The sequence below is a fragment of the Syngnathoides biaculeatus genome, chromosome 10, assembly GCF_019802595.1.
Source record: "Syngnathoides biaculeatus isolate LvHL_M chromosome 10, ASM1980259v1, whole genome shotgun sequence".
Taxonomy (NCBI): Eukaryota; Metazoa; Chordata; class Actinopteri; order Syngnathiformes; family Syngnathidae; genus Syngnathoides; species Syngnathoides biaculeatus.
This window is the reverse complement of record NC_084649.1, coordinates 27,369,734-27,396,289: the sequence shown is the minus strand read 5'-3', so window position 1 is coordinate 27,396,289 and position 26,556 is coordinate 27,369,734. Positions and strand designations below refer to the sequence as shown.

At 47.5% G+C, this 26,556-nt stretch overlaps 2 protein-coding genes across 4 annotated transcripts in view; one reads left to right on the top strand and one right to left on the bottom strand.

Moving 5' to 3' along the window:
* The window catches only part of rap1gapb (RAP1 GTPase activating protein b), a 74,666-nt gene that overhangs the window by 13,315 nt on the left and 34,795 nt on the right, over positions 1–26,556 (top strand). The gene's annotated exons all lie outside the window — the stretch shown is intronic.
* LOC133507536 (dual specificity tyrosine-phosphorylation-regulated kinase 4-like) lies at positions 16,595–23,785 on the bottom strand. 2 transcript variants are annotated; one of them, XM_061832664.1, is made up of 13 exons: positions 23,565–23,785; positions 22,401–22,583; positions 21,078–21,141; positions 20,810–20,982; positions 20,589–20,725; positions 20,120–20,260; positions 19,871–20,009; positions 18,743–18,812; positions 18,489–18,661; positions 18,347–18,407; positions 18,161–18,263; positions 17,971–18,047; positions 16,595–17,014 (listed from the first exon to the last, which is right to left on the bottom strand). In XM_061832664.1, exons 1-13 carry the CDS (start codon positions 23,616–23,618, stop codon positions 16,935–16,937), a joined length of 1,455 nt encoding a protein of 484 aa, XP_061688648.1. In that variant the 5' UTR covers positions 23,619–23,785; the 3' UTR covers positions 16,595–16,934. The 2 variants fall into 2 exon arrangements, 1 of the variants encoding a protein (XP_061688648.1); XR_009796840.1 differs by lacking the exon at positions 16,595–17,014 and having other exon boundaries at positions 18,515–18,661.

Below are 26,556 nucleotides of genomic sequence, written 5' to 3'. Positions count from 1 at the left end.
ACCTTTGCAGGCGTCCTTTACGCGCCGTTGTGGGGAAGCATGATAAGAATTAGCAATAACAACAATAATCATGAAAGACTGGAAAATTTGCTTTTGCGTTTAGCAGCGTCGGTCCTCTATCTGACATGTCCAGAGGCGAGAGAGTGAGTACATCGGTAGAAGGATGCTGAGGATGGAGCTGCCGGGCAAAAGAGCGAGAGGAAGACCAAAGAGAAGGTTTATGGATGTGGTGAGGGAAGACGTGAGGGCGGTTGGGGTGTTGAGAGAGGAAGATGCAGGAGATAGGCCAAGATGGCAAAAGATGACGCGCTGTGGCGACCCCTAACGGGACAAGCCGAAAGGAAAAGAAGAAGATGAGAAGTCGGTCCTCTACCTAGAATGATTTGTGCAAGACGGCCGACTTGCTGTTCCGTTTCAGGTGTGGGTCCTGTCAGGATCGACAAGTCCAACCCATTTCACGGAAACTGGTTTGGGTCGGGCAGCTCGGTGGCCTCACAGTCCTGAGGAGCCAGGTTCGATCCCGGCCCCAAGTGGGGTTGCGTCAGGGAGGGCGTCCCCCGTGAAAACTGTGCCAAACAAACATAATCATCTGAGGTGTCACGCCGCAGCGACCCCTAACGGGACAAGCCGTGACTTACTAACTTACTATTATGTCGTCACTTGTTGCTAGGCAGACTTCATTGGGCTGAGTGCAACTTTGCCCCAGCTGGCAGAAAGAAAGAAAATCGGAAGCAAACGCGAAGAAAAAAGCTCGGCGGCCTTATTTGCGTTCCCCGGCTGAACTTTTTAAATGACAGTTGATGAGAGTCACAACTGGAAATTGAATTTTCTCCCACAGATGACGCTGAGAAGTCTTTTAAACGGACTTGTAGAAGAGATCATATTAAAAGATCGCCGGCGTCTTGACAAGAAACGAAATTCTAATCAACCCGGAGGAAAGTTTGACAGAGACGATAACGCAAACAGCGCCGTCGTCGGCGTTCGGGTCCTCGCGCACGCCTCTTCCATATTTAACGAGTCCCACGGGGGGCGCGACGCCGTTGGCCTTCGAGACACTTTGGACGACGCTTCTGCTGGAGCGCTGCGACGTTAACAGAAAAACGTCATACTTGAATATAATATTTGGAAATAAGCAGTTCTCACAGATGAAATGCAAATGTTTTGGACTGGGACTGGACTTAAATTTGTATTTTTTTGGAAGTCAGCCGCGTTGATACTCCCTCAAACTATTTACGGTCCCAGTTAAAATCAACTTCAATTTCCGAGTGAGTGAAAACGTTTGAATGCAAAAGTCTCAAGATGGGCGCCAGCAGCTTCTCAAGCCTCGTCGGGACGCGAAAACTTCTCGGATTGGCTTCTCGCAAGCAAAACAGACCAATGGGAAAAGAAAACGAGAGCGAATTGAATTCCCGTACATCGTGGAACATATGCCCCAGATTGTACATCAAAAATGCTGAAGCATTGGCCTCACAGTTTTCTTGACCGGGGTTCAAATCCCGAGCCCGCCTGTGTGGCGTTTGCATGTTCTTCCCCGTGCCTGCGTGGCTTTTCTCCGGGTGAGCACTCCCGTTTCCTCCCACATCCCAAAACCAAACTGTGAATTTCCCCAAGGTGTGATTGTGAGTGCGACTGGTCACCTGCCTCCGCGTACCCTTGCGATTGGCCAGCGACCAGTTCAGGGTGTAGGACTCCTGCACTCTCGCGACGCTTGTGAGGATAAGCGGCCCGGGAAACGGACAGATGGACGGATTCATTCATTCCCTCTTTTGTGCATTCTGGAACTTGTTAGTGTGGCGCTGCTTCGGGGGTGGTTGCTGAAGCTCTTTTCAAAGTGCTCAGACTCTCATTAGCGCACCCCCGCCCTCCATCTTCCATTGCCACTCGGGCACTCCAAAGTCTCGGCCGAGGAACGCTTTAACCCCGCAGACGAAGACTAATTACACCACGGTCGCCCTTTCGCGTTCACTACAATCTCCCTTTTTCTTGCTTTTTTTTTTTTTTTTAAAGAGATAGCGTGGAAAGGTACGCTTGCTCGCTACATCAACAAGAAATGAAGTCACGGTAACAGAAGCAACGTGACATTTTGGAGTCGTGATTAGCAGAGCGCCTGAAGCCGAGATGAGCGACAGCGGGAAAAGGAAAACGTGGACCAGTTGTAAATACATAAAGCCCCAGAAAAAGCAACGTGACAAAACATAACATAAATCAATTGGTGACTACATCGAGAACAGCAACGAACAGTCGGAAAGAAAGCAGCGACGTAAATCCAGGTGGACTGAGGAAGACAACGAGGCACACCCGGACCGGCCGGTGGGAGCTGATTGGCCGATAGCAGGACGAGGGCTAACGACAACAGCTGGCAACCAAAACGTAACGAGCGTCATGCCAACAAAAGCACAAAAGACATTTTTAGAGGGAAGCAGATTCCATCATTTACTGAACCCAGTCAAGACTTTTGACACGATATCCAAACTTACAAATTCATACTTTTCCCACCCCGAATAACGTCGAATTCAAACAAAAGGGTGAACGCGTAAGAGACCTCGAAGACACGCATTGGGAATAAGTCGCCGGCCTCGAAGGCAAACTCGCGCGCATCGAGCCACTTGACCGTTCAAAAGTTCCACTCGCGCTTCATCAATGTCAAGATCAATCGCCGAGGGAATGGGGAGGACCTTGGCGTTGTGGGACGCATCCCTGCATCTGAAGCTCGGGATTTGATTTATGTCCAGTCGCGTCCCATAAAAAAGGAGGACTGCGCCCGGCGGCGGATAAATAACAGATTGCGGCAGAGCCGGCGTGCTTTCAAGCTAACAAGGAAGACCTAATAGAAAAGAAAATTAATATATTCCACTTTGTACGACGGCCCCACAGTTGGTTAGAATTCAAAGACCGGATCGTGCTCAGCCTGCAGTCTTGCGTGCGGTTTTCAGACCGATGATCATTTTGGAAAAAAAAAAAGTTTTCACCCGGCCCCCAGGCCTTCGAGCCTTGGAGTCATTTTGACTTGAAGGTCAGACGACGAGCAAACTCAAGGCGGGCTTGGACGCGAGCCTTTTCGGAGCAGGCCAAACTCGAAGATGGCGCCGGATCGCGGTCGCTTTCAGTTTTGTCGATGATTGAAGCCTCGCTTGCCTTCAGGTCGTTCGCGAGTTCTCGCTGGTAATTTGAGGACGCTCCCTGATTTTTGACGAAATCGTCCTCCCTCCACCGGGCAAATTCTTACCTCAGACTGAAGACGACGTTTTCTCTTCCACGAGTCACCGACTTCGCACGCCGATGGTTTCGTAGTCTGAAGGAGATCGGAAATGGTCAGTCTGTGGGAAGTCCAAATTCTGGTCCTGTTGTAGGCGATTGCACTTTAACTCAATAGAAAGCAGAAAACATTTATGTGGTGTTTTTATGGGGGTTTTTTGTGTTTTTTTTTTTTTTTTTTTTTTTGGGTGGGGCGGGGCCTGATATCAACTCTGCAACTGAATGTACTGCATGCGTGTATCGCACTGTGGCGATGGCATTTATTTGCCTTCTCGTCACTTGCCCACAGCGATGATTTCCTTTTGCTTTGTTTACGCAGCTTTGAGTTTGACGTGACTCACCCGGTGACCCCGCTGTGCAGCCTCCATATTTAACAGTTAATCTCGCCCGTGTATTTTTTTATGTTCAGGATTCCAGCACATTCTTACGCTCGCTTATGTTTATACATTTGTTTTTAATTACTAGAATACAAAAACATAAAACGTCTGAGTCCTACCGGGAATAGCTCAACTCTGAAACCAAAATGTGAAGAAATATGGGGAAATAACTTAAAATGTTGCTGCCCAGTTGTTTTTTTTTTTTTTTATTCCTGTGCAACCCCCCCCCCCCAAAAAAAAAAAAAATATATATATAATAATAATAAAAAAAGCAGCAGTTCGGTCTCCTCACTGTGTACCAGTCTCAAGAGTGGCCACATTATGAGGCACACCTGTACGTGACATACTATAGAGAATTTGGAATTTTGAAATTTCAAAGTGTAATTTGTCTTAATAGAGACTTGAAATGGCCGAAAACGGTGTTGCGTCCCTTTGCGCTGTGGCCACCTCTCTCCGCACTTGCGCCGGCGTATCCGGCCGGTCGCAGCCGGTCAGCGAGCGGCCATTGTTGTCATGTGCTGCGACGTCCTCCGTTCATTTCTTGCATTGACACGTCATGTTTGAGGGCAACGCATAATTCAATGATCCATAATTCCCATCTGTGGGAAAAGTCATGGGTGGGGGGTGGGTGGGGGGGGGGTGAGTTTCGGTCACACACAAAACCGACGAGGGCGTCAACAAGGGAGGAGGCGACAACAGAAAGTGGAGAAACAAAAGGACAAGTGTCAGTGACGACTGTCATTCGTGGCCAAGTCGCTTAAACCTGAACAAAAGTCGGAGCCTCATCAGTTGCTCGACAGAATGTTTCAGAGGAGGAGAAGCTTCACGTTTGGCGCCTACGGGGGGTAAGACGCAAAAATCCAAATTGTTTAGCCGAGGCGTCTTTGTGCAAGTTGACTTCATCGCAATCAGAATCCGATTCTTTCAGATTCAGACTTGTTAACTTGACTTATTATCAGTGAAAGCAAGAAAGACGTTGACCGCACGACATATTTTTCTCGCTAGCTCACTATGATTGCAGTTAAATGCGAGGTTTCATCTTGATTAGCTTAGCTTAGCTTAGTTTTAACATTTATTCACCTGCTGCTGCTGCTGCTGCAGGTGTCGTTAGTGAATGTCTCTTTTTGTTCAGGACATTGACTTGGCTCTTTTTATTGCACTTATTGACATTAGCACTACGATTAGCTTTAGCGTGAAAATGATCATTATTGAATTAAAAAAAAAACAAAAAACTAGCATCCTCAGTGTGTTTGCCGCTAGCTGGTCGACTCGTTGCTGTTAAATGACAATTTACTTACAAAGCTTGTCCAAAGTATTCATTTGTTGTGGCAAAAAGGATTTTTTTTTTTATGATAGCTAACCTACTAATGACAGTTGGTGACCAATTGAGACAGGAAAAATTGCAGAGCAACGGGCGGTGAGCGTGCGCAAACGCTCCTTTTATAGGATGATGTCATTATTTTCGGAATGCTAATAGGAACAAGGGCAGCACAGACGCTTACTCAACTGCAATTCACTGGCAGCTAAGCACTGCTAGCTTGTCATTTACGCTTCAAGTATTTTGTTTGGTTCCATTCCCGTGTCGTTTCCAAAGAAGTTTTTTGGCAAATGTCTTGGTTCCACCCCGGCAGTGATATCTGTGCCATCCTCGTTATCGTTAGCATTTGTGAAATATTGACGTGACCTCGTGTTTTCACAAGCTCATCGGCCGCCCGTTGCAATTAAAGAACAATTTACCGGCTCGTTGGCAGCGAGGTAGCGCTAGCTCGTGGCTTGCGCTCGTCGCCGCGACGAACGGCCACCTCAGATTTCAATTCGGTCACGACAACATGTCTGCCTCGAGCGACAGAAAACGGGTTCTTCCTTTTTCTGATTACTGACGAGCGGTTGAATACAGCGACGGTTTGTTTTTGTCGGCTCATCTGAAGGATCGGATAATTGATTCTTTAACACTTTGGCCTTAAAAAAAAAAAAAAAAATCCAGCTACAGCCTTACTTGTATTGTTATATTGCACCCCGTTGAGATTCTAATTGGGCAAAATGTGACATGTGGCGATTTGATAACATGATATATAATAAGTTCTCCAAATTGCTGCCTGGAATTTTGACAGCACTTCATTTCAGGCAATCAGCAAGTTCGTGATCAGATTTTTCTACCGTGCTGCAATCATCACTGAAGTGCTCTTGAGATTCCGATTCTGGCCCGTGGCGTTCCGGACCCGATTATCGTGAATGGATTTCTTTTAGAGCTCGCTGAGGTTCTCTTGATTATTTCCGTTAAACACCGATTTGGTTTCAAGGCAAATCAATAATGATGAAGCAAATGTATTTGTTTGTACGACGACCCTGCCGACGCGGTGCATTTTGTCTTCAGTCCATCTAATGCGATAGCACCCAATAGTGAAGTCTTTTCAAATGTGAATTGGACTCGGGGGATTGTTCTTGTGTTGTTGGCGCCAAAACGAGGGCGTGTCGCCCGCGTCATCCTCGGCGCGGTCACCGGTTGGCCGTCTGCTGTTTCCACTGTCAACACGCAACACAAGCAGAATCCCCGCCACCAGCAACAACGCACAAAATGTCACATAAACACACAAAGTCGAAGGCGCTTACATGTGCTCTTTCGCTTCCTCGCATCATCCTGGGCGGTGTCATCTCCTCTTTGTTATGATTTTATATTCCCCCCAAAAGAACCACAACAGCGAGGTGAGGTTGCCCACAAAGGTGGTTGGCACATCCAGTGTATTGCGCTGGAAATATGTCATTTCCATAAAAAAAAAAAAAAAAAAAAAGCCCGGGGAGGGTGCGACCGCTCCGCGATCGGACTTTTGCCAACCGATTGTTCGCTGGGTTCAAGCGTCCGAGCCAGCGTCCGGCACCTCCCGTGGCGTCGGAGGCGATACCGGATTAAAACGCTCCGAAACAAAAATGTGTGCAGCAGGCAGATTAAATGTCGTCTGTGTATCGACAACGTGGCCCATTGGGTTTATTACCGGTCCTCTTCGGCTGCTTGGTCACACAGAGCAGGTTTATATACTTACACCTCGGTGTATTACGATGGATATTTATGACGATGGATATTTATTGGAACATGCAGAATGCAGAGGAGAGCAGACAGACAGATGGAGTAAAAAAAAAATAAAAAAAAATAAGAGACAACCGAGAGAAACAGAAGTCAAGACAGAAGAAGCAAAAAAATATGATGCAACCACTTCAAATCATTTTAAAAAATACGGCAGTGCCCCTCCCACTTCAATGGGTGGCGCTGCGAATATCCTGAAATTAATATACAAATCAATTGGACTTTATTTGTATGTACGTAGATATTTGCATGAGGTACTTTTTTTTTTTGTTTGTTTTTACGTTTTAATGTGTATGTTTTATATTTTAAAGTATTTTACGATATGCTACACTGTACAAATAAAATGGAAAAAATACTTTGATCAATTAGAAATTATGGACAAAAATCTCACAGTCGTATAATTGCAATGTTGGGGGGGGGGGTCAGTCATTTCCATAATATTGTTCTGTTCCTGCTGCCTCTGTGTGTCCTTTTATCTACTGTGTGGGGCAGTCAGCCGTCTGCCCCAACAGCTTGACTAATGTCCACATATATATATATATATATATATATATATATATATTTTTTTTTTTAATGGAATCAAGAAAACACTTTTCTGGCCTGCAAAGTAAATGCAGTGGCTTAACTATGTGGGGGTGATTTTAAAGTAGGTGAGTACGTACCTGTAGCTATCCCCCCCCCACACACACACACACACACACTCACATTTTTCCTGTCTTTTCCTGTCCTCCTTTCTCTTAGTGCGTGAAACGTGACCGCAACCTGCACTGTGAAGCCCCCGCCCCCCCCCCCATCGCACCCACACTCCCACGTCCGCACTCGGCAGGCGTCCTTGCTCATCCTTGACTCAAATCCCAGCATAGAAAGTTCGCGGCAGGCGGGGGGTTTGCGGAGGGTGGCGTCAGGGCAGATAAGCGAAGGAAGGGGAATAAGAGGAGGAGGGCGATGCAGATCACATCCAGGTGGGGTGGGGGCCGGGGGGGCCGGGGGGGGCCCGGGGGGCACTGTGGTCAGCATTTTCATTTTATTTTCTTTTTTCAACATTTTTAAAAGGGGGCCCTCTCGAAGAGAATCACCGGAAGCGCTTTTCTCTCGATTCACCAGCGTTATTTCATTCTGTAACTGAACTCAAAGCTGATGCCGAAGTGAAAAATATTCCCGTATTCATCGGATTATTATCCCATTGTCATTACAGCTCGGACAAGAACGTCTCCAGGACGAGAACGTCCTTCTGGTAAGTTTTCAACTTTCGATGCGTAGTCAACAACGCCCGCCGGCGTTCAAAGACTTTCCGTTCTTTATAGTATGAGGCGTCATCCAAACACGTTGACAATCTCTAACATTGGTTCAGTTCCCACGTGCACTCCTACGACTGCAATCGGAAGTAAATGGAAAATAGATTCACTTATTGTAAGATCTCAGATATAAAGTGGAACATTACTGTATGTATTATCTGTTCTTCATCGATTTGGACCTTGTGCTCTGCTTGCATGAAACTTGCTTCACAAGTGATCATCAGTCACAGCGCATTTGGGAACATTCCCAAGAAGGAGTTTGTCAAAAAAGGCGACACCCTGGAATTGCCGCAAAATGAGAAAATGGCCGACTTCCACAGGCAAAGCTCCTTGAAACTTTTAACTTGTCTCCTCTTATGATAGACACGGAGGTTGTCTTGCTAATTTTAGTCCTGACGATGGCAAATGAGTCGGTAATAAGTGAGTTTATTTTTTGAGCCCCCCCCCCCCGGCATGCAATTGGGATAGTGTGACTCAACACGGCCATGAGAGCAGATGGATGAGAGTTAATAATACCAGCTGGCCCTGGAACGTCTTCAGGCTACTAGATACAGTACCATTGCAACATTGACTGCAGTTCAGCTTTATGGAGGTTCTGATGGGCCCAATTATGTGCCAGTGTTTGCACGAGAAAGGGATCCGGTACCTTTGTCGGACTCCATTTTGAACACAGAACACCGACACCCAAAAGCTAACGGGAATTAGTTTGTGATAAGTTGTGGACACGCCAGCGGCAATTGCGTATTCATTTTGAGTTTGGTGGTGTACCCACGTATGCCGCAACCTCACTGGATTGAATGAACTGCTGCCCCCTTGACTGAAAATAGTTTGATTGTCTTCTTTTTTTTTTTTTTTAAATCATCTTTTTTTCCAAAATGAGCTCTGAGGAAACAGCAAATTGGTTATGGTTGTCTGGAAGAACCCGGGTGGATTTTTAGGGATGAGACGAAACGTCAGCTCGGCACGTTGCCCTTGTCAGAGGTCTCACGGTTGGGATTTTCCGCCGTCCTCCATCGTGGATTAGACCGACAAGACCTCTCTTGATCTTTTTTGTCCCATCGATTTGAAAGATGCCGAAGGTCGGCTCGGCACATAAATCCGAAAATACTTTGAGTCGATTGATTTTGAAGGATTTCTGTAAAGTAGCGGGCTTCTACGTGTCGATGTCTTGGCGGGCTGCATGTGGTCCATTTGCCGAGGTTCTTCCCGTACGTTGTGTTCCCAGAACTTGTTAACAATTGCTTGGGGTCGACGTTTTCATATACGTCAGTCGCCTTCCTTTGCAAACACTGAAGCCGCTCCGCGATTGGCCGTCGGCTCGCTCGCTCGCTCGCTCGTCACGGCGCGGCGCTCCCGACGATTATAATCACCGAGTCATTACGTCTGGTCGCTGTCGGCGTTCATTTAAAGAGCCTTAATATTATCCTTTGCTTTCTTTTGAATCGCATTCGGGCAAATTGGAGATTAGCGCAGCAGTTCGTTTCTCTGCTAATCTGCAAGCTCTCCGCTATCTTCTGTGACCGGATCCGTCGCCTTTAGAAAAGGTGTCTGACGTAGCTGGCGGCGGGGGGTCACTTTGCAGAAATGTCATTGTTTTGAAATGAAAATGGGGGCAGGCCTTTCTTTCTACACGCAGACTTCTTTTTTTTAATTGTTTTCATATAACCGATATGTGACAAAACAGTAATATGCAGCAACTGAAATAGGCAATAGGCCCCCTCATTAATGTTTGCAATTCCTTTTTTTTAATGACAAAAATAGGATTTGACTTTCATAAAAACCCACAGATGTGATCCTGTTGAAGACCAAATAGAGAAATGAAAGTGTTTCTGCCGTATTTCTTGCTTCGGTTCAATCTTCTTCTTCGTCGGAGCAGTATAGAAAAGACATTGAGATGTACGTGAAGGGGAGAATTATGATTATGCAAAAAGCCACCACGATATGAGTCATTCTTCCCAGAGGATAAGCAGGAGTCACTGATGTAGCGGCGCAGGCAGCGTTGGATCGATTTTCCCTCAGTGACGGTGTCGACGTCAGCCCTGGGACCGGCTGGCGACCAGTTCGGGGTGTAGTCTGCCTTTCGCCCGAGGTTAGCCGCAATGGCCTGCAGCTCTCTCCCCGGATAAATGCAGCGGGGGTTGCGTCAGGAGGGGCACCCGGCGTAAAAACCGTGCCAAACAAATAGGAGCGTTCATCTGCGGCGACCCCTCACGGGACAAGCCGAAAGAAAGTTTTTAGACAGTGTTTCAAGTTTCTGTTTGCAAGAAATGGGCACAACGACCGCTCGTATCGTGAAAAACAAGCAAGCGGTCCCCATTTTGAAACGTACCCGCGTCGCGCGACGTTTAGCGTTCCTCAGCTCGTCGAGACTCTCCGTCGCACTTGCGCTTTGTGTGCCGATTAAGACGCTCATTAAGGCGTTTTCGCCTCCCGCCAGGAGGAGGACGAGGACGAGGAGGAGGAGGAGGAGGAGGCCACGGTCTTGAAATGCCGTGACATTTCTTCCGTAATTGTCATTCCGGCTGCGCAGTGACAATTCGCTCTCCGGCAACCGTTCCTCCCATTATGAGCTCCGTGCCAGACAATTACAACGTCTGTGTTGTCGCGCAAATAAAAGGCGGCGGTCACGATCGCCATAATCTTACAATTGGAAGGAAGGAGTTTCTTTGTGCCCGTTATGATCAGGCGCATGGCTGAAAGTTGTGTTTTTCTCGAGCAAGTGCAGCAACAGTCTCCCGCTAAGCGGGGAGGACATTTCAGCCAATCGGGAGCAGCCAGGAAGAAAGTCACGTTGAGACAAGGCGCGGTAGGCGAACATCGGTGAAAAGCGGAAAACTGCGAGTGGACGCTTTTTGAAGTGGAGCTACTTGTGAAGGTCACACTTCACAACCGATGAATCGCTGAAATGTTCTGCACAAGCAAGCTGAGTTTGCCTGCTAGTAAAGCGACCGCGAGTGTGTTCAACAAAAAGAAAGCAAGAGCGACGCTAAAGAGGCAACCGATTGGGCGCCGCCTCCGCCTCCGCCTCAACGGCTCCTCTCCATCTTTATGTCCAAGCCAAAGCAGCCAGGACAAAAGAGCAAAACCTCACGGAGGCCGTGACGGACGTGGGAACCCAAACCCTAGGCCCGGGGCCCAAATCTGGTCCTGGTCCGCCGCATCATTTGAGGTGGCCCGCTGTCATGACGAACCCCTGCATGTGTAGGACCTCGGGGACGACTGGTCCTCTGCCAGATCTCATGCCCCGTTCCAGCAATTCTTTATTTGCGTTCTTGGTCCGTGCTGTTATCGAGCTTGCGGTTACAGCCATATAATAATACGCACGTAAAATTGCGCAGGTGTGACAGCTGTGATGAATTGGAGCCCTCTGAGGACCGTTCAGGGTTGGGTCCGGCTCTTCACAGCAGGAGGAAGAACCTCAAGGGCACCGGATTTCCTTCATTTCATGAAGTGAGAGCGCCGGGGTACAGTGCCCTAGTGGTTGGCATGGCTGCCTCGCGGCTATGAGGTTGTAGGTTCGAATGACAAGGATTTCCCTCGCTTCTTTTTATAAGCATGAACGTTGGGTAAAATTTCTAGATATGGAATGTGAATATTTAATCTCTGGCGGCACGGTGGGGCAAAGGGTTGGAGTGTTGGCCTCAGAGTTCTGAGGACCCGGGGTCCAAATCCCAGCTCGTGTCCATGTGGAGTTTGCATGTCCTCGCCGTGCCTGGGTGGGTTTTCTCCGCATTCCTCCCACATCCCCAAAGCACTGGAAATTGCCCCCATGTGTGATTGTGAGTGCGGCGGTTCATCTCTGCGCCCTGCGATTGGCTGGCGACCATTTCAGGATCTCCTGCCCGTTGACAGCTGGGACAGGCTCCGGCACATCCTTGTGAGGATAAGCAGCTCAGAAAAGGGATGGCTGTTAGTGCGATTAAAAAAAATGGAATGAAATGAGAGGCCTGGAATGGGCAAAAACATCATAAAATAATGTCAACTCTCAACCTGCAGGCGTAAAACCCACAAAGATTCCGATCGGGCTGCTCGAACCCGCTCGACGTTGGGGGAGCACCAACAGGATGCTGGCGTCAAGCTTGGCTCGCGTCCCCGAACTCGGGCCCGCAGCCCAGCTTAGCCATTTTAGTTCCAGCATCTCAGCGCAGTGCAAGTAAAATCTGCGGGTTGTTGACGGGTTGCTTTGGAAAAGTGGTGACACCCTGACGCCACGTACGGAATCGGCTTGCCAGTACGTACAGAATAACCCAAAAACAAAAAAAAATGGATTCAATTCAGTTCACCCTGCTCAAATCATTCAAATCCCACCCGTTACCAGTGGTGTGGCCCAGGGCTCTGTCTCGAGGCCTTCTTCATTAGGACGCTACGTTGGTGAAATTCAACATCCATTTTCATCACGTTTGCATTCTAATCAATATTTTGCCTCTCATATTGATAGGTCGTATGGCTCTTCCTTCTATTATTTATGCTTTGTCCAGTGTCCCTGAGTGGCTATAAAGAAAAATAAAGGTAAAAAAAAAAAAAAAAAATTACATCATGGCAACGTGAGATGAATCATTTTCTTGTGTTTTTGTAAAATTTGACCAATTGCTTTAATTAACGACAACGAATGATCATTTTCGTTGTTGGTAAAGGAATACGAATTCCATAGAATCAATGTAATGGTCATTAGTGGTAAATGGATGATGATGATGATGATGATGATGTTTGTTGTTACCACGACGACTGCGAGGTAGACCAGCCTGTACACAATCTTCCGTGTTGACTTCAATGTCGTTATAACAGCGACATAGCACCTTTTACCAAGGTCCCGTTTGTATTGACCACAGTGTCCCGTAGGTTCTGGTTCAAATTTGCTTTCGGATCTTTCCCGGTCACTACACGCTCCATTTCTGTTTTCATATTTCTGGCTTTAAAACATTGGCAAAGTGATGAAGGATGATGTGTGGGAGCAAAGAGGCGGGCGGGGAACATATTGAGCCGTGGTGAGTGAGCAGCCGGCACCTTGTGTTGCCACCCACCTAAAAAAAAAATGAAAATCGTCTTCCGTTCGTGCCCCCTGGCACCAATGCCAGTCTAACGTACTGTCCGGTATGTTAACCGCTTGGTTTTGATCCTGTCCTCGGGACTCGCTGAGAAAAGAGGAGCGTTTGGGCTCTTTCGCAATCTCAAATCATAAAAATCATGTGTACGCACGTTAAGAATGAAGAGAAATTGCAGAACGGAGGGAGGGAGGGATGAGGGAGAGCGAAGGAAAAGAGAGGGAGGGAGGGATGTTCTCAGTATCACGTAGGAGAAGAGGAGAAGCTCCTCTCGCAGCAGCAGCAGGTGTCGGACCACCGAGGGGAAGTCGGCCGCGCGGACAAAGCGAGCGGCGACTTTGACGAGGCTTGATGTGATGCGGCGCTGCCCGCAGGTGAGCGAGGCGTCGAACGCGCAAAGGAGCCGAGCTGAGGACGAGTCGTGTCGCCTCGGCGCTCTGCGTCGGAACTTTCGTCCCCCTCGGGCCGGCCGGGAAGTGCCTCGGCTGGCCGGAACCGCTTCGCTCGCGTTGCGCATTAGGCCACCGAACGTGATCACGTTAGTTGCTCGCCGCCAAGCTTTTGGGTTCATGTTGTGTGATCCAACGTCCAACTTTCAACGGGACATACGATGGAATAGAGACTCGCGTCCTACTGTAGTATCGGTGACTCCGTCCCGACCCGACGTGAGTTGTCGCCGTTGACCGCGAGGGAACGAAAGCGCTTTTTATTCCGAACTAGCAACAGCGGGCTGCATCGAATGCGCGAAAATCGATGCGTTACGACGCGTCGTTGTGGTGCAGATGGCACTTTTGCTCCTTGTCAAGTGTGAAATGAGCACAAACTGTTGTAGTTTTGACAGACGCTTGCCTCCTGACTCGCTGCCATTGCGCCACCTTGTGTCTATGCGCAGTACGACATGCGACTGCAGTAGCATTCATCCAAGGCAGAGCTTTTGCGTCAACCTCGTCGGTAATGATTTGAGTCATCCTCGGAGCCGTACTTGTTTACTTTCGCTGTGCGTTTCAGTCGGGTCGGCACGTGTGTACCGGGACTTGTCTCCATGGCAACGCTACACAGGCAGCCTTCCGGTTAGGTCAAAGAGTTCCCTGCCGCGGGTGCAATTTTGAACTTTTGCCAGCTGTTAAGTCTGCAACGTACGAAATGAAGATTTCCGATTTGAAAATGTCATTACGAGACGAACCGCGCGACGGGGTATTGGAACGAAAATTCGGAAACGGGAACAATAACTGCGCTCTTGTCGTCACGTCAAGCTGAAGGCAGGATTTTTGTCGCCTGGGCGCGCTCACACAGTGGCGGCAATTATGGCAAAGTACAAATAATAAAAGAACGCGTTGCCAACGTGGACGAGGCAGTCGCGGCTCAAATTTAGCAAATCCCCTGCTGTTGATCACGCCGCTGATGGGAGCTATTGTGGGTTTGAATAAAATTGATATGAAAATGACTGAATTTTTGAACGTGACTTGACTATATTTTTGGTACGCTGTCGGGGTGTAGAAATATTTTCCCAAAAGAATGTCAGGAAGCGATGCCGTCACGTCATTTTTCGTCCCACTCTGGAGCACCTTGTTAGCGGTCTTTGGGGCTGCGAGCCCGTTAGGCAGCTCTAATGGGCCAAGTTAGTCCATCGCTAATGGACAAGCTTACGCGAGCGTGGTGGACCTTGTCCCGCGCCGCCCGCGGCTTCCTGCCATTCGCCAAGGAAGGCGACCGCATCCTCGGCCTCGGCGAGCGCCGCGCATTAGTCATGTTGACGCTGCGTGCGGCCTCCGGAAATGTCAGCTTTTGGCACATGAAACTTCCTAGTGAGCCTTAAGATTAGGCCCGTCATTCATATTTAATCATTTTTAAAAAATACGACCGAGTACACGTGAAAATAGGGAGAAATTGCGCTCGACCCTCTTGAGGGCCTGTTGGCTGAATGCGCCGGAACCACCTCCAACACGTTTGGGCCCTGAAAATATATCCGCTTCCATCCTCAGGTGGTGGACTGGCTGTTGCTGGTTGAAGTCCCCTGGACCACTGGCACACTTTTGACTCGGGCTGCCCACTTCTGCGGTGCCGTGGAATAGGAGAACACACCCCCTCGTGCAAATTTTGGCGACATGTCGATGCAGCTGCGACAGATAATTTTGCAACTTTTGGAGGGCTCGTCAGCAACCCTCACATTGTCCGATTCTTAGAGCGCGCGCGCGCGCGCCGTACCCGACCGGATAGTCCGAGGGCGTTTCAATGCTGCAACAAGCTTCAAAACGGGCACCACAGGCGACGAGGCACTCTATTAGGAACACGCCCCTTTCGTTTCCCCACCGCTGGAACAGCCATTAGAAAGCTTGGTCGTTATATGGATGTACGATAACTTGTGGGGATATGTTCTTGTAGGGTGGACCCACTAGCTCCATTAATTCAGTAGAACGTAGTTTAGGCTTTCCAGCCATTATCTTGACAGGTGTCTGACGTTGTTTCGAAACAAGAGCTCGGCAGTCAACTCGTTGATTGCGGACGTTAGCTCTGCTTCACATGCTTGTAGCTTTGACTTTGGTTGTATTCCAAGGGATCAGATCCAATGGATCGGGACAAAAGTCTACTTAACTGTCATGAGGCAAAATTGGATCGCTTCCAGGGAAACATGGCTACGACATCCCTACATTTAGCAATTTCGTCAGGTTTTGAATCAGCCATATTGTACAGAAAATTTCCTGAAGATCTGGAGGCAAAATTGGGTTCGAGGGAAACATGGCTACCAGATCCCTACATTTTGCAATTTCTGGTTATGGTTCTGGTCAGGTTTTGAATCAGCCATACTGTAAAATGTTCTGATCTCCAATGTCGCACAAGGTTCGTGTTGAGTTCAAATGAACCCGCTTTTCATCCGACACAATCTGGCAACCATTTTCTTGCCCTTTGTGCCGACGGAATTTGTAGCCATCGATCCAAAACCTTTGAACCCTTTGCAGGCAGTGCACATTTCATCGGCAGGCAGGCAGGCAAGCGGAGCGCTCGTCGACCTTTTTGCTTCGGAATGTGTACATTTACAGGTCAAACCCGCCGCATCTCGGCGTCTGCTGACCCCCGCGGGGAGCTCGACCTGTCGTCCTAATTACCCTACATTTGTGGCGCGCTGAGCGGTTCCTGCCCCCCGTCCTCATTTGAAGCTGCGCCAGCAAACCCTTGCAGAACGCAATTGGACACAAAAGTGCAGACTTTTTATCGCCAGTTATGACCTACGGCAATCTGTGGAGGAAGCTGCTGGCAACACAGGATTCATTCGAGTTTCAAAATTGGCCGAATTCTGCCGAAGAGCCGATGAGGTTAAACATAAAGGTGCTCGTCCCTTCGAACACGGGAGGACGCATTCGAGATGGAGCTACGTGGCTGCACCACGCCTCCCCACCGCCGGAGTCGCCCAAAGTCTCGAACCCCCAAGTACGAACGGTCAACCGTTTTGTTGTTTTTTTTTTTGGCCCACGCAGGCCGTGCTGCTCCGAACAACGCAGGACACATCACGTTTCTTGCCAATTCTAAAAGTCGACATTCTGTGGGGGAAAAAAACAAAACACTTTTTAATTGCTTGTGTACAAACAGTTGGGCGCTCGCCCGCCCATTAAGTGTGAAATTAAGCAACCGCGTTCATTGATCAGCCGGCTCTTTCTGAAACTGTGAGCGAATTTTGCTGGGGTGGCAAAAGAATGTCAGACATGTTATTATCCCACCTGGGAAGTGTGGGGAAAAAAATGGTGACTAGCGAGGTGGTCCGAACACGCGTCAGTCAAGCCATTCAAGCCTTTTGCACTATCAGGTCCATTTGTCAATTTAGGCGAGGTCAAGAATAGGAAAAGCCTGTCGTCCAGCGGGCGTCTGCTCTCATATCGCTGATGTCGAGAGCTTATTTGTATTGTGTTGGTTGCAACATTGGCGGCGGAATCTTCTCTCTCTTCAGTAAGCTGCTTATGGTCGGTCTGTTATCTGAGCAAAAGTGGAAAGAGACAATAAAAGACATGTTTGCAAGCATACGACGTGGTATTGTAGGCAGGACTGGGTGGCGGACTTGGCCGCTAAGCTACTTTGGGGCTACTCACGACTTGATTTTCTTGGGAGAATCTCTCAGAATGTTGCTCAACTTCCCATAATTGTATTCGACATACTTTTGTGAAACCAACAATGTTTGCAGCCAAGCGGTGCACCCAATCTTGCCTCAATTGCTTCAAATAGACAAGTATCGAGTCAGAACCTCACCATCGTTCCAACTCTTAATCGACCGATATGGCCTTCCTTGTTGGCTTCATTTATCACCGTCAATCAATCCAATTTACATACAAATAGAGACTTGATCTTAGCCCTGCTCCATTCTAGCCCGAGTTTTTTTTTTTTTTTTTTTGGCACGTTGTCAAATTTATGCGCAAGGCACGGTAAAGGCGACTTTGTCCATGGAGACCATTAAAAGCTTTTATTGTCATTAGCGGGTGTGGTTGTCTTGACGCTACGCAGTTTCTTTTCGCCGACATTGTGGTGGTGGTCGTCGCTTCGCGTAAGCAACTTGCGCTGTGTTCCATAAAACCGGGACATGGTCAACGTGTCCATTTTTAAGCGAGAAACGTGCATCGGAGGGGCCAAAGTCAAGGATCTCACCGCCGATGAACGCACCCCGAGCCCAACCTGGCGTTGACCGTCGGACCTTGGAGGTTCCGAGGGGTATATTTCCGATTTCCGATTGCCGATTTCCTAGCAGGCTACAATGCGGCATTGAAGGTTGCATTCAGGAAATCGGATCTAGAAGTAATCCCATCACAAGAGTTCCAATCGTTGCAGTGGTTAACTACTTCAATCTCGCTCCAAGTCTTAAACCTCCTGACCCCCTTGTTGCAAATACGATCCACATTCAAGCAACGACGTGGTGGTCGCGGCGCGGTGGGTGGACTCACACGTATGTTTGGTCGCCTGCTTGATCCACGGATGTCGCAAAGCCTTTTCCGGGGTGAGCCGCTTTGTTGCGTCGTATCTGCTCAGTAATGCACAGGCACTTAATAGACCCTCGTACAATTCTGCACAATATAGTTTTTGAATGTTTGAAGGTTGTTGTATTGTTATTTCTCTGAGATTGGGTGAACCTACTCAAGACAGCACCGAATAAAGTCCAGAAACTTTGGATTTTTTGACTTCAGTCTGGTGGCCAGAGGCGTCTTTGGTAGTTTTTTGTCTTCAGCCTCCGAGCCGTCTGGAAATCGGACGGGCGTGGGTGGTCATAACGCCCTGGCGCCAAAGACTGGGTTCAAATAAGCCTTTCTTTGTCAAACTCACCGATACAGTAGTTTTTCCTGCTCGCCGCCGTCAGTAAGTCTAATGGCGGGAGGCCCAGCACCTAAGGAAGAGTCACGTTCAAGATCCTAACAACAGCGGCAGTCCAAATGTCAAGACTGAATTGTTAGGAGCTCATATTTACCCTCGTTATACAGTTGAAAATGTCACCTTTGTCCTTGCCTTTGAAGAGAAAAAGGCCCCAGTCCAGCTTAGCCAGCGTGCAGCCGAGACTCCACATGTCGGAGGCTGTGGTGCAGCACTTGCCGAGGAGACGCTCCGGAGCCATGTAGGCCAGCGTCTGATTGGTGGGCCGACCTGGGGGACGATAAAGACACGCTGGGCGTCGCCGCTTGGCTCGCCTCGACGTCAAACGGCTTTTCCGGGTGCATGTCTCACCTCGGATAAAGATGCTCCCCCCAAAGTCGCTCACTGCTGCGTTGTTTTCCTTGTCCAGCAGAATGTTTTCCTGCGATGGTCAAACAACGGCATCGGACCGAAATTAGCGTGGAAGGATTCCCGGAGCGATTACACGAAACGGTTAATATCCAATTTCTTTGGACTGCGACGGACGTTTCCCGAGGCTCGGTCCCGGTTTTACGTGACAATGTTGTTCAGTCATGACGTCGGTCGGTCATCTCCGAACGTCATGAGGTATTGATGGCGATACCACACTATGAGTACAAAAGTATTTACATCGAGGGGGTCTATTTGGAGTTGCTATTATCGTATGACTATTTGGTTTAATTCTGTCCATTTTCCAAAAGACTTTTGCTTTGGGAACAGCGGTAGTCGTTTCATGGTTTGGCCATGCAGTTGCATGCAGTATGATCAAATTGTTCCCGGTCTGTCCATTCCAAATGGAGTTCCTCGAGGTTTTGTCCTCGGACATCTTATTTACCATTTGCCTCAGTTAAGAACGTCTTTCCAAATGGTGTGTGGCACAATGACAATAATGAAAGTTATTTATTTCCACCGGTGACGATCCAGTACTATGAATACTTCGCCATCTGGTTGAGTTGGTCCATAATGAAATGCTTCGTTTAGCAAGATACAGATCGCATCTCATTTTGTAACTTTTTTTTTTCATGATTTTTAGCTCGGAGGAAGCAAGTTGAAATGGTTCACACGGTCTTTCCGTGAGGAACGGCGGTCGTCAAGGACAGGTTCTGTCCACTTGTTTACTACTGTGCCACAATGAATGTTTAGTTAAAACAAAAAACTTGACATTTAAAGGTAAGTCGTTCTTTTGACAGTATTATGAATACTTCAGGATTTGGTTAAATTGGTCTATATTTGAGTGTTACCATAAACAGAGAGTCAGTGTTTTCCTGTTTAATGCGAAAACACTGATTTGATTGGACGACAGTGGTTGTTATGTTATTGTTATGGCTTGCGTCTTCAAGCTTTCGATGCCCTAGTTCACTATTTTTCAATGTCCAACAAACTTGGCCGCTCTATCGATCAGGGAGGATCAGGATCTATTTTTTTCTTTGGACAAAGTGCTTTTGTTTTTTTTCTCCTTACCGGTTTCAAGTCCCCGTGGATGAGTTGCACGTCTTTGAGCACCTTCAGACACTTGAGCACATCGATGGCGTACTTCCTGATGTCGGATTCGCAGAGCCGTCGTAATTTGCTTTCCACTAAGGCTTTATGGAGGTCTTTTCTTAAAAAAAAACAAAAAAAAAACAACAAAAAAACCCCACGAATATTAGCGGATGAACAGGCCTCGTCAAAAAAGGGGGGAAAAAAAAACAAAACAAGTCTTGTACTTACTCAAATAACTCAAAGGTGATGCAGAGGTGGTTGCGGAAGTAGAAGTGCTCCTTCATGTGGACCATGTTGGCTTTGTTGGTCCTGTCTAGCCGCTGCAGGGTCTTTAGATTTTCCAACTCCGTTTGCGCCATCTTATGGCCTCTGGAAGCAGAAACGATGTCATTTTCACTGACCAAAATCTCACCTATTGGTAATTGTTGTTGTCTCATTTTCCTGTGTAACGACGTCACAAAATGGTGCCAAAGCGCTATCAAGTCACGCTGAGACTATCAAATCTTTTGATGGTTTAGCCTGGGCCGTCAGTTTGAAGTCACTGTCGCATGTGACTGGACGTGAGATACTTTTGGTACACTTTTGTCAAGTTTCCTTTTAAGGAAGGAGTTTTTGTTTGGGGATGATTCACTAGCGAAAGGAAAGAACCTCTCACAGTTGATTTTTAGTCTCCGTACTGGTCCGGTGAAGATCTTACTCAGCTGTGTTTCGAAAGACCTTGATGGCAACGAGCGTCATGGTCTTGTGGTCCCTGCATTTGAGCACCTTTCCGGCCAGTCCCGATCCCAAGACCCCCAGCACCTCAAAGCGGTAGGCCAGGTGGTCTCCAGCCCTCTGCGAATTGAAGGGGTGTTTTTTTTTTTGGGGGGTCATTCTGGTACTTGTGGACATCAGCGACCGCAGTCAGCGGACACTCACCACTTTGTAGAATCCTTTGGCGTCGTCGAAGGACTCGCCCTCCGACGGCGGCGTGGACTCTTTGGAGCGTCTCGCTTTCTTGGCCTTCTCTCCCACGTACCACACGTGTCGGTATTCCTTGATTTCGTTCTGCTCGTATGGCGTCAGGCATCGTTTGGTGTCCCGAAGAACGGCTGCGCGAGTTCCAGCATAACGTGTTAATTCATTCACGTCTTTTTCCCCAACGGCGTCAGAACGTTTCAAAGTGGCGTTTGCCGGAGCCGCTTACATTCGGGAGTCCTGCACTGTGATTGGGAAGTGAGGATTTTGTTCCTGGAAGAGCTTTTGTTGATCTGAGTAGAGACGAATCGTAGCAGATTCAGGACGGCCATTCAACATCAATCGATCAATTATTAATCACGGACAATTCCGTCGACGTGCTCGTGTTGCATCACCGCCTTTCACTTTTTGGATGCAATTCAAACGAGTTTGTCGCCGTAGAAATGAAAACCGACAAGCGTGACCAAGTTTGTTCGAAGTTTTGGACCGATGTGTATCAGAGTTCTGCTCGGATCAGATTTTTCAGTATCAGCATCCCGCCGTTCGACATTCAGTACACGACCAGACCTGCGTAAAAATCTCTTTTGATTGCTGATTTTGATACTTATGAATCCACAGAGGCTGAAACACATTCAAGCCAATCAAAATTAAAGGTGGCGTTGGCACTTTTTGTCTTTTATGTTAAAACTATGACTTATTGAAATATTCTAATGTCGAGAGTATTTGAGATATTCTGTAAGAAAAACAAAACGAAACAATATTCATCTCTGGCCATATCTTGAGCTTCTAAGTGATGACGTCGTCATTTTAAAATGTAGCGCCACGACAGCAACAGCCAATCGGCAACTGGTCAGGCAGAAGATGTCTCGGTAATTTTCTCATGCACGCGCACGTTTTCTTGGCCGGATTATTGCTAAAGAAGTTGAAGAGATGGAATTGGGAGAGCTCTCGAGAGAGAAATCAAGAGTAAGTGGCGTGTCGCACGGGAACGGCTCGGGAGACAACGCCAACGTCATCGTTCTCACTCGGTCGTTTGGTCAGTTCATCACCTCTCTTCCAGTTTCGATATTGACTCCGCACTTGAAAGTGGCAACATTTAACATTTATGCTACCAAGACAGCGGCCGTGGCTAAAGGACAGTTTTGTTTACAGTGTGTGTAACGTATGTTGAGTGATTTGTCTTGTGCGCGTTCACGAGGGGTGCGTCAAGTACAAACTACATACTACACTTTAAACACAAAAACTGATCAAGTACCGAAAGGCTCTAAAGTGCTGAACAACAACAGTGTAGTCAGGTGGACTGTACAGATATTTTACAGTCACGAAAAGCACGTTTGTGGTTATTAGCTTCTCGCTCGGGTTGAATTTTTGGAGCTCCGGACAGCAAATGGTGAAATTGTTGCAGTGAGCACGGCAAAAAAAAAACAAAAAAAAAAACCTGAATGTTGTCAAAATATCCCCACACATTTAATAATCCATTTGTAGGATTCTCGATCATTTCTTTCATCTTTTCGCTTTTCCTTTCCCGATCCATCCCCAGATGTGTACTCACTCGGCCGCAGACTTGCTGCGCGGGCGTCGAAGTGGTTTTCTGCTGAGTCGCGGGGATTTGCGGGAACCCGAGTGCGGTTTTGTGCGGGGGGTTCGACGGCAGGGAGGTCTGACGGTGGGCCACCGCTTGGATGTTTCGGGCCAACTTCAGCGGCTCCTTGTGGACTCTTGAGGTGGGAGGAATCTCCAAAATTGAAAAGGAGAAGCGTGAGTCCGCTTCGCTCTCTCATGCGTAATCAATTGCATTTGACATTACAATTATCGGTCGCTTCGCTTTCCTCAGCCCGGCATTAGGGCGCCCGAGCGGCGGGCATAACTATCAAAATATCGACACCAACGTTGGTTTTGAGATTGATTGACACCATTTTGTGAGAGTTCCGGTTCTGGTGTGGTTTTGTCAAAATGTGAGCCAATATTCCTCTTAACTAAACGTGCTGTAATTATTCACGCTTTGATTGATTGTATATGAACTTTTTAAACGATCCTAAATGTAAAAATACAAATCTGGTAAATAAATATCAAAAGGAGCAATTGTATTTATTTTGTGTCATGGCAAAAAATATTTTTTTCTCTCAGTTGATACTTGAAAGTGCATTCATAAAATTATGTATCGGGTACATTCTTCCTGGGGGAAAAAAAAAAGTTTGTGTTGTTCAGTATTTTCTATTTAGCTATAAACTTTGCACAAAACGTGCCCAAAATGTTAAAAAAAAAAATTGCAGTAGAATAGATTTGTGATACTCTTAAGTACAAATCCTATGTAAAAACACTCAAATGGGCTTTTACCAAAAAACGACATTTTTATTGTGATTTATCGTCTCTGAGAATTGCTATTGTTTTTTTTTTTTCTATTTCCTTATACATTTGGGGAAAAATAGTAATTTAATTAATAGTATGAAAAAAGACCCTTAAATTAAAAAAAAACATGGATGAGTCTTCTGCCTTTATTTTTATATATATATATATTAAAAGATGCGGGATTGGTATCAGCGATACGGACTTGAGTTGGTATCGCATCATTCCCGAATCTTGCAGTATCGCAACTACCCGCGCGCACGTGAGGTACCGCGTAGTGCTGTTCGTGTACTAAATGTTTTTTTTTTTTTTTTGTAGGTTGCCTCCAATGTTGCGTCCCGTGTGTGAGTTTTCACGGCAAACGACTCACCTTGTTGGGTTGCTCGTTTGTTGCCTTGTGACTTTTGGGTGCGGCTGCTTGCATTTTCCCCCCGTGGCGCTTTCTGAGGTGGCGAGCGTGTCTCCCCCTCCCCTCGTTGATGAGCAGCCACTAAAGTCGTCGTGCGCTTTCGCGCTGCGCTTTTATTTGTAACAAAGCGGCGTCGGGACGTCATCGCCGCATCAAAGATGGCTTCGGGCCGCACGTCGGCGGCGTCACGGACGTTCGGTGGCAACCGGGTCGGCTCGAGTTTTTTTTGTTTTTTTTTTGTTTTTTGGGGGGGGGGGGGGAGGGGGGTGGGGGTGGGTAAGTGGCCAAGTTCCTGAGAGCGTCGCCAACCGGCGGAATTGTGCGGATTGAGTGGAGTCGCAATGGTCGTTGCCGTGGTAACGCCTTGCCGATCAAAGTAGGAAATAGATAAGAATTCAGCACAGTATAACAATGATTGACGTGCAAATGGTCTCATCACATATGGAATGCACAAGTTCGACAAGTGTCTTGTTCTGATGCAAAAAAAAAAAAAAAATGTTGACGGCAGGGCTAAGCATGCATTGCAAATGAAGTTTTTCCATTTGATCAAGTACAAGATTGAAACGCGCTAAAGTGACATTATTTTCCCCTCCTAAAAATAATAAAACACGTCAGTTTAACAACTCTTTAACAGTTGAAAGGATTTATCATTTTTCCGGTGTGGCTGTAAAAACCTGACAAATGGCGTCATTAAATGCCAGTCATGAAATTAGTAATGAGCACGCGCGTGGCGTACTGGTGCTTAGCAAGCCTCTCGATTTTCTGATCTTTGGCGTTGGAATCTGTGCAAAATTTACGTCTTCTCGCCGTGCTCGTGTGGGTTTCTTTCAGGTATTCTGGCTTCCTCTCACTTTCCAAAAGACACGAGTCGGCGTCACTGAAGTAAATCGTCGTTTGTGCCGTGGCTGGCGAGCGTCACGTGAAAGTTAGCTTCCCGCATAGGACGCCGCCATATTGTGCGAGTGGCGGCGGCTCGGGTTAGTTGACGGTCCGCTTAAAGACACGACATCATTCCGTAATTGTTGCATTGTCATTATTGTCTCCATTTTGCTTTGGGTGTTTTCTCGGAGGTCGGGGTGGCTTCGGTTGCGTTGCTCGGTAACGCGTCCAGACGGACGGCGGCCAAGAAGAGTCGTGGGGGAAAAAAAATGCCGCGGACGGCTTGACTGGCCCACGAAGATGGACGACTGAGCTCCTTGGTTTCCCAAAGTTTCTCCTTCCCTTTTGTCTCGCTTGGCTCTCGTCATGCGAATTTGGAAGGAGAGTGCCCACAAGTCACGGAAAGATGAGTCAAAAGATACACAAAGTCTGCTGTTTTGCTTTGAAAGGTCCTTTCAGGCTCCTCCTTCCAAGGGTCCTTCGAGGACAAAATGTTGCCGCATTGCTACCAAATTGCAAGCTCGTCTTGAACGCAGATGGGGGATGCTAACTAAATCTTCGGTTGTTTTAGTCTTTGTCGGCGCTTGTTGAAATTTGATGACAGGCAACACGATAGTGCAGCTGTAAAGCATTGGACTCGCAGTCCTGAGGTCCGGGCTTCGATCCCGCCCTCGCCTGTGTGGAGTTCTCGTGTTCTCCCCGTTTCCTCCGGGTGGACGCTCCGATTTCCTGCTACACTCTAAATTGCCTCTCGGTGTGATTGTGAGCGTGGCTGTTTGTCTCCATGTGCCCTGTGATCGGCTGGCAACCGGTTCGGGGTGTTCCCCACCAAATTGCCCGTTGACAGCCGGCGTAGGCTCCGGCACTCCCTTGTGAGGGTAAGCGGCTAAGAAAATGAATGCCTTAAAACACCAAACTAATAATCTCCACTCTAAAATTCAGCCGCCCGACCCAGTTTTTCTCCGCAACGTGGGATTTGGTAGACACGTCCGTCGTCAGTAGACCAACCGAAAAGTCGCAAGATGTCTGCCGACTGGATTTGAAGTTGCGGTTTTGGGCTTTGTTTCCAGGTGTCGTTCAAAAACAAATTTGAGATTGCGACCAAAGTTGCAGCGACTGTACGAGACGGATTGGTGATGTTAAATTGCCGAGTATTGTCGTTTTTGTCAGAGTTTGACAACATCTTTTGTTTCAAATGTAATCATGTGAAAACAAAATCAAGGTCAGGGGCTCATGAATGCCCCACCCTGAAAACAAAAAAAACAAACAATTTTGGTTATTTTGTAAACCGACACAGCCCAAAGGATTTTGGAGTAAAGAAAACCTGCAGCCACTGTTTGTGTGTTTCCAGCTGACTTCTTTCCTCGCCAATTAAAGCGGCTCCTCTCACTCCCTTTAAATGAGAAAATGTGAGCGGGTCTACCTTTTTATTAAATACATAATGAGCCGGTGATAACTTCTAGCAATCTGTCTGTCTATGCCCCCCAAATCCCGTCAGGTCAGTTAAGCGTAGTTCGAATAGACGTAAATTTAAACCCGACTTTTTTGCCACCGTGGTGTCACTTCGACAGGCGGAATATTTCGGTTCATTTAACGAATGTATCATTTGTAAGTATTAAAACGAGGCTTCAAAATCCTAAATGAAGCCATTCCGTCCTGTTTTCTTTTTTTAACACCTGTCGAATAATGTGAACGCAAACTCCACTCAACTGCCAATTAAATACCAGTGCGGCCTGGAAAAATGGAAGCTTGTCGGTCTAGCAAAAGCCTCGGCGCCACCCCACTAAATTGTCACGGGGCTTTTCCGCATTGTGACGACGAGGCGCTCCAAATCTTCTGCCCGTCATGTCGGACTCGATTTATCCCCCCTGCCCGCTTTTGTGTCATTCTCTGCGCGACGTGCGAGCACTCACAGCTGATAACGAGGCGCTCTGTGCTGAAAAAAAAAAACCCAACGAAAAACAAAACACACTCGCGGCATGAATCCCTCCGACACGCACTGCATTGCTCTTTGTGTTCATGTAAAAATCCACACGTCAAGTGTCAAGATGGAAATATCGGCGCTGTTGTTATT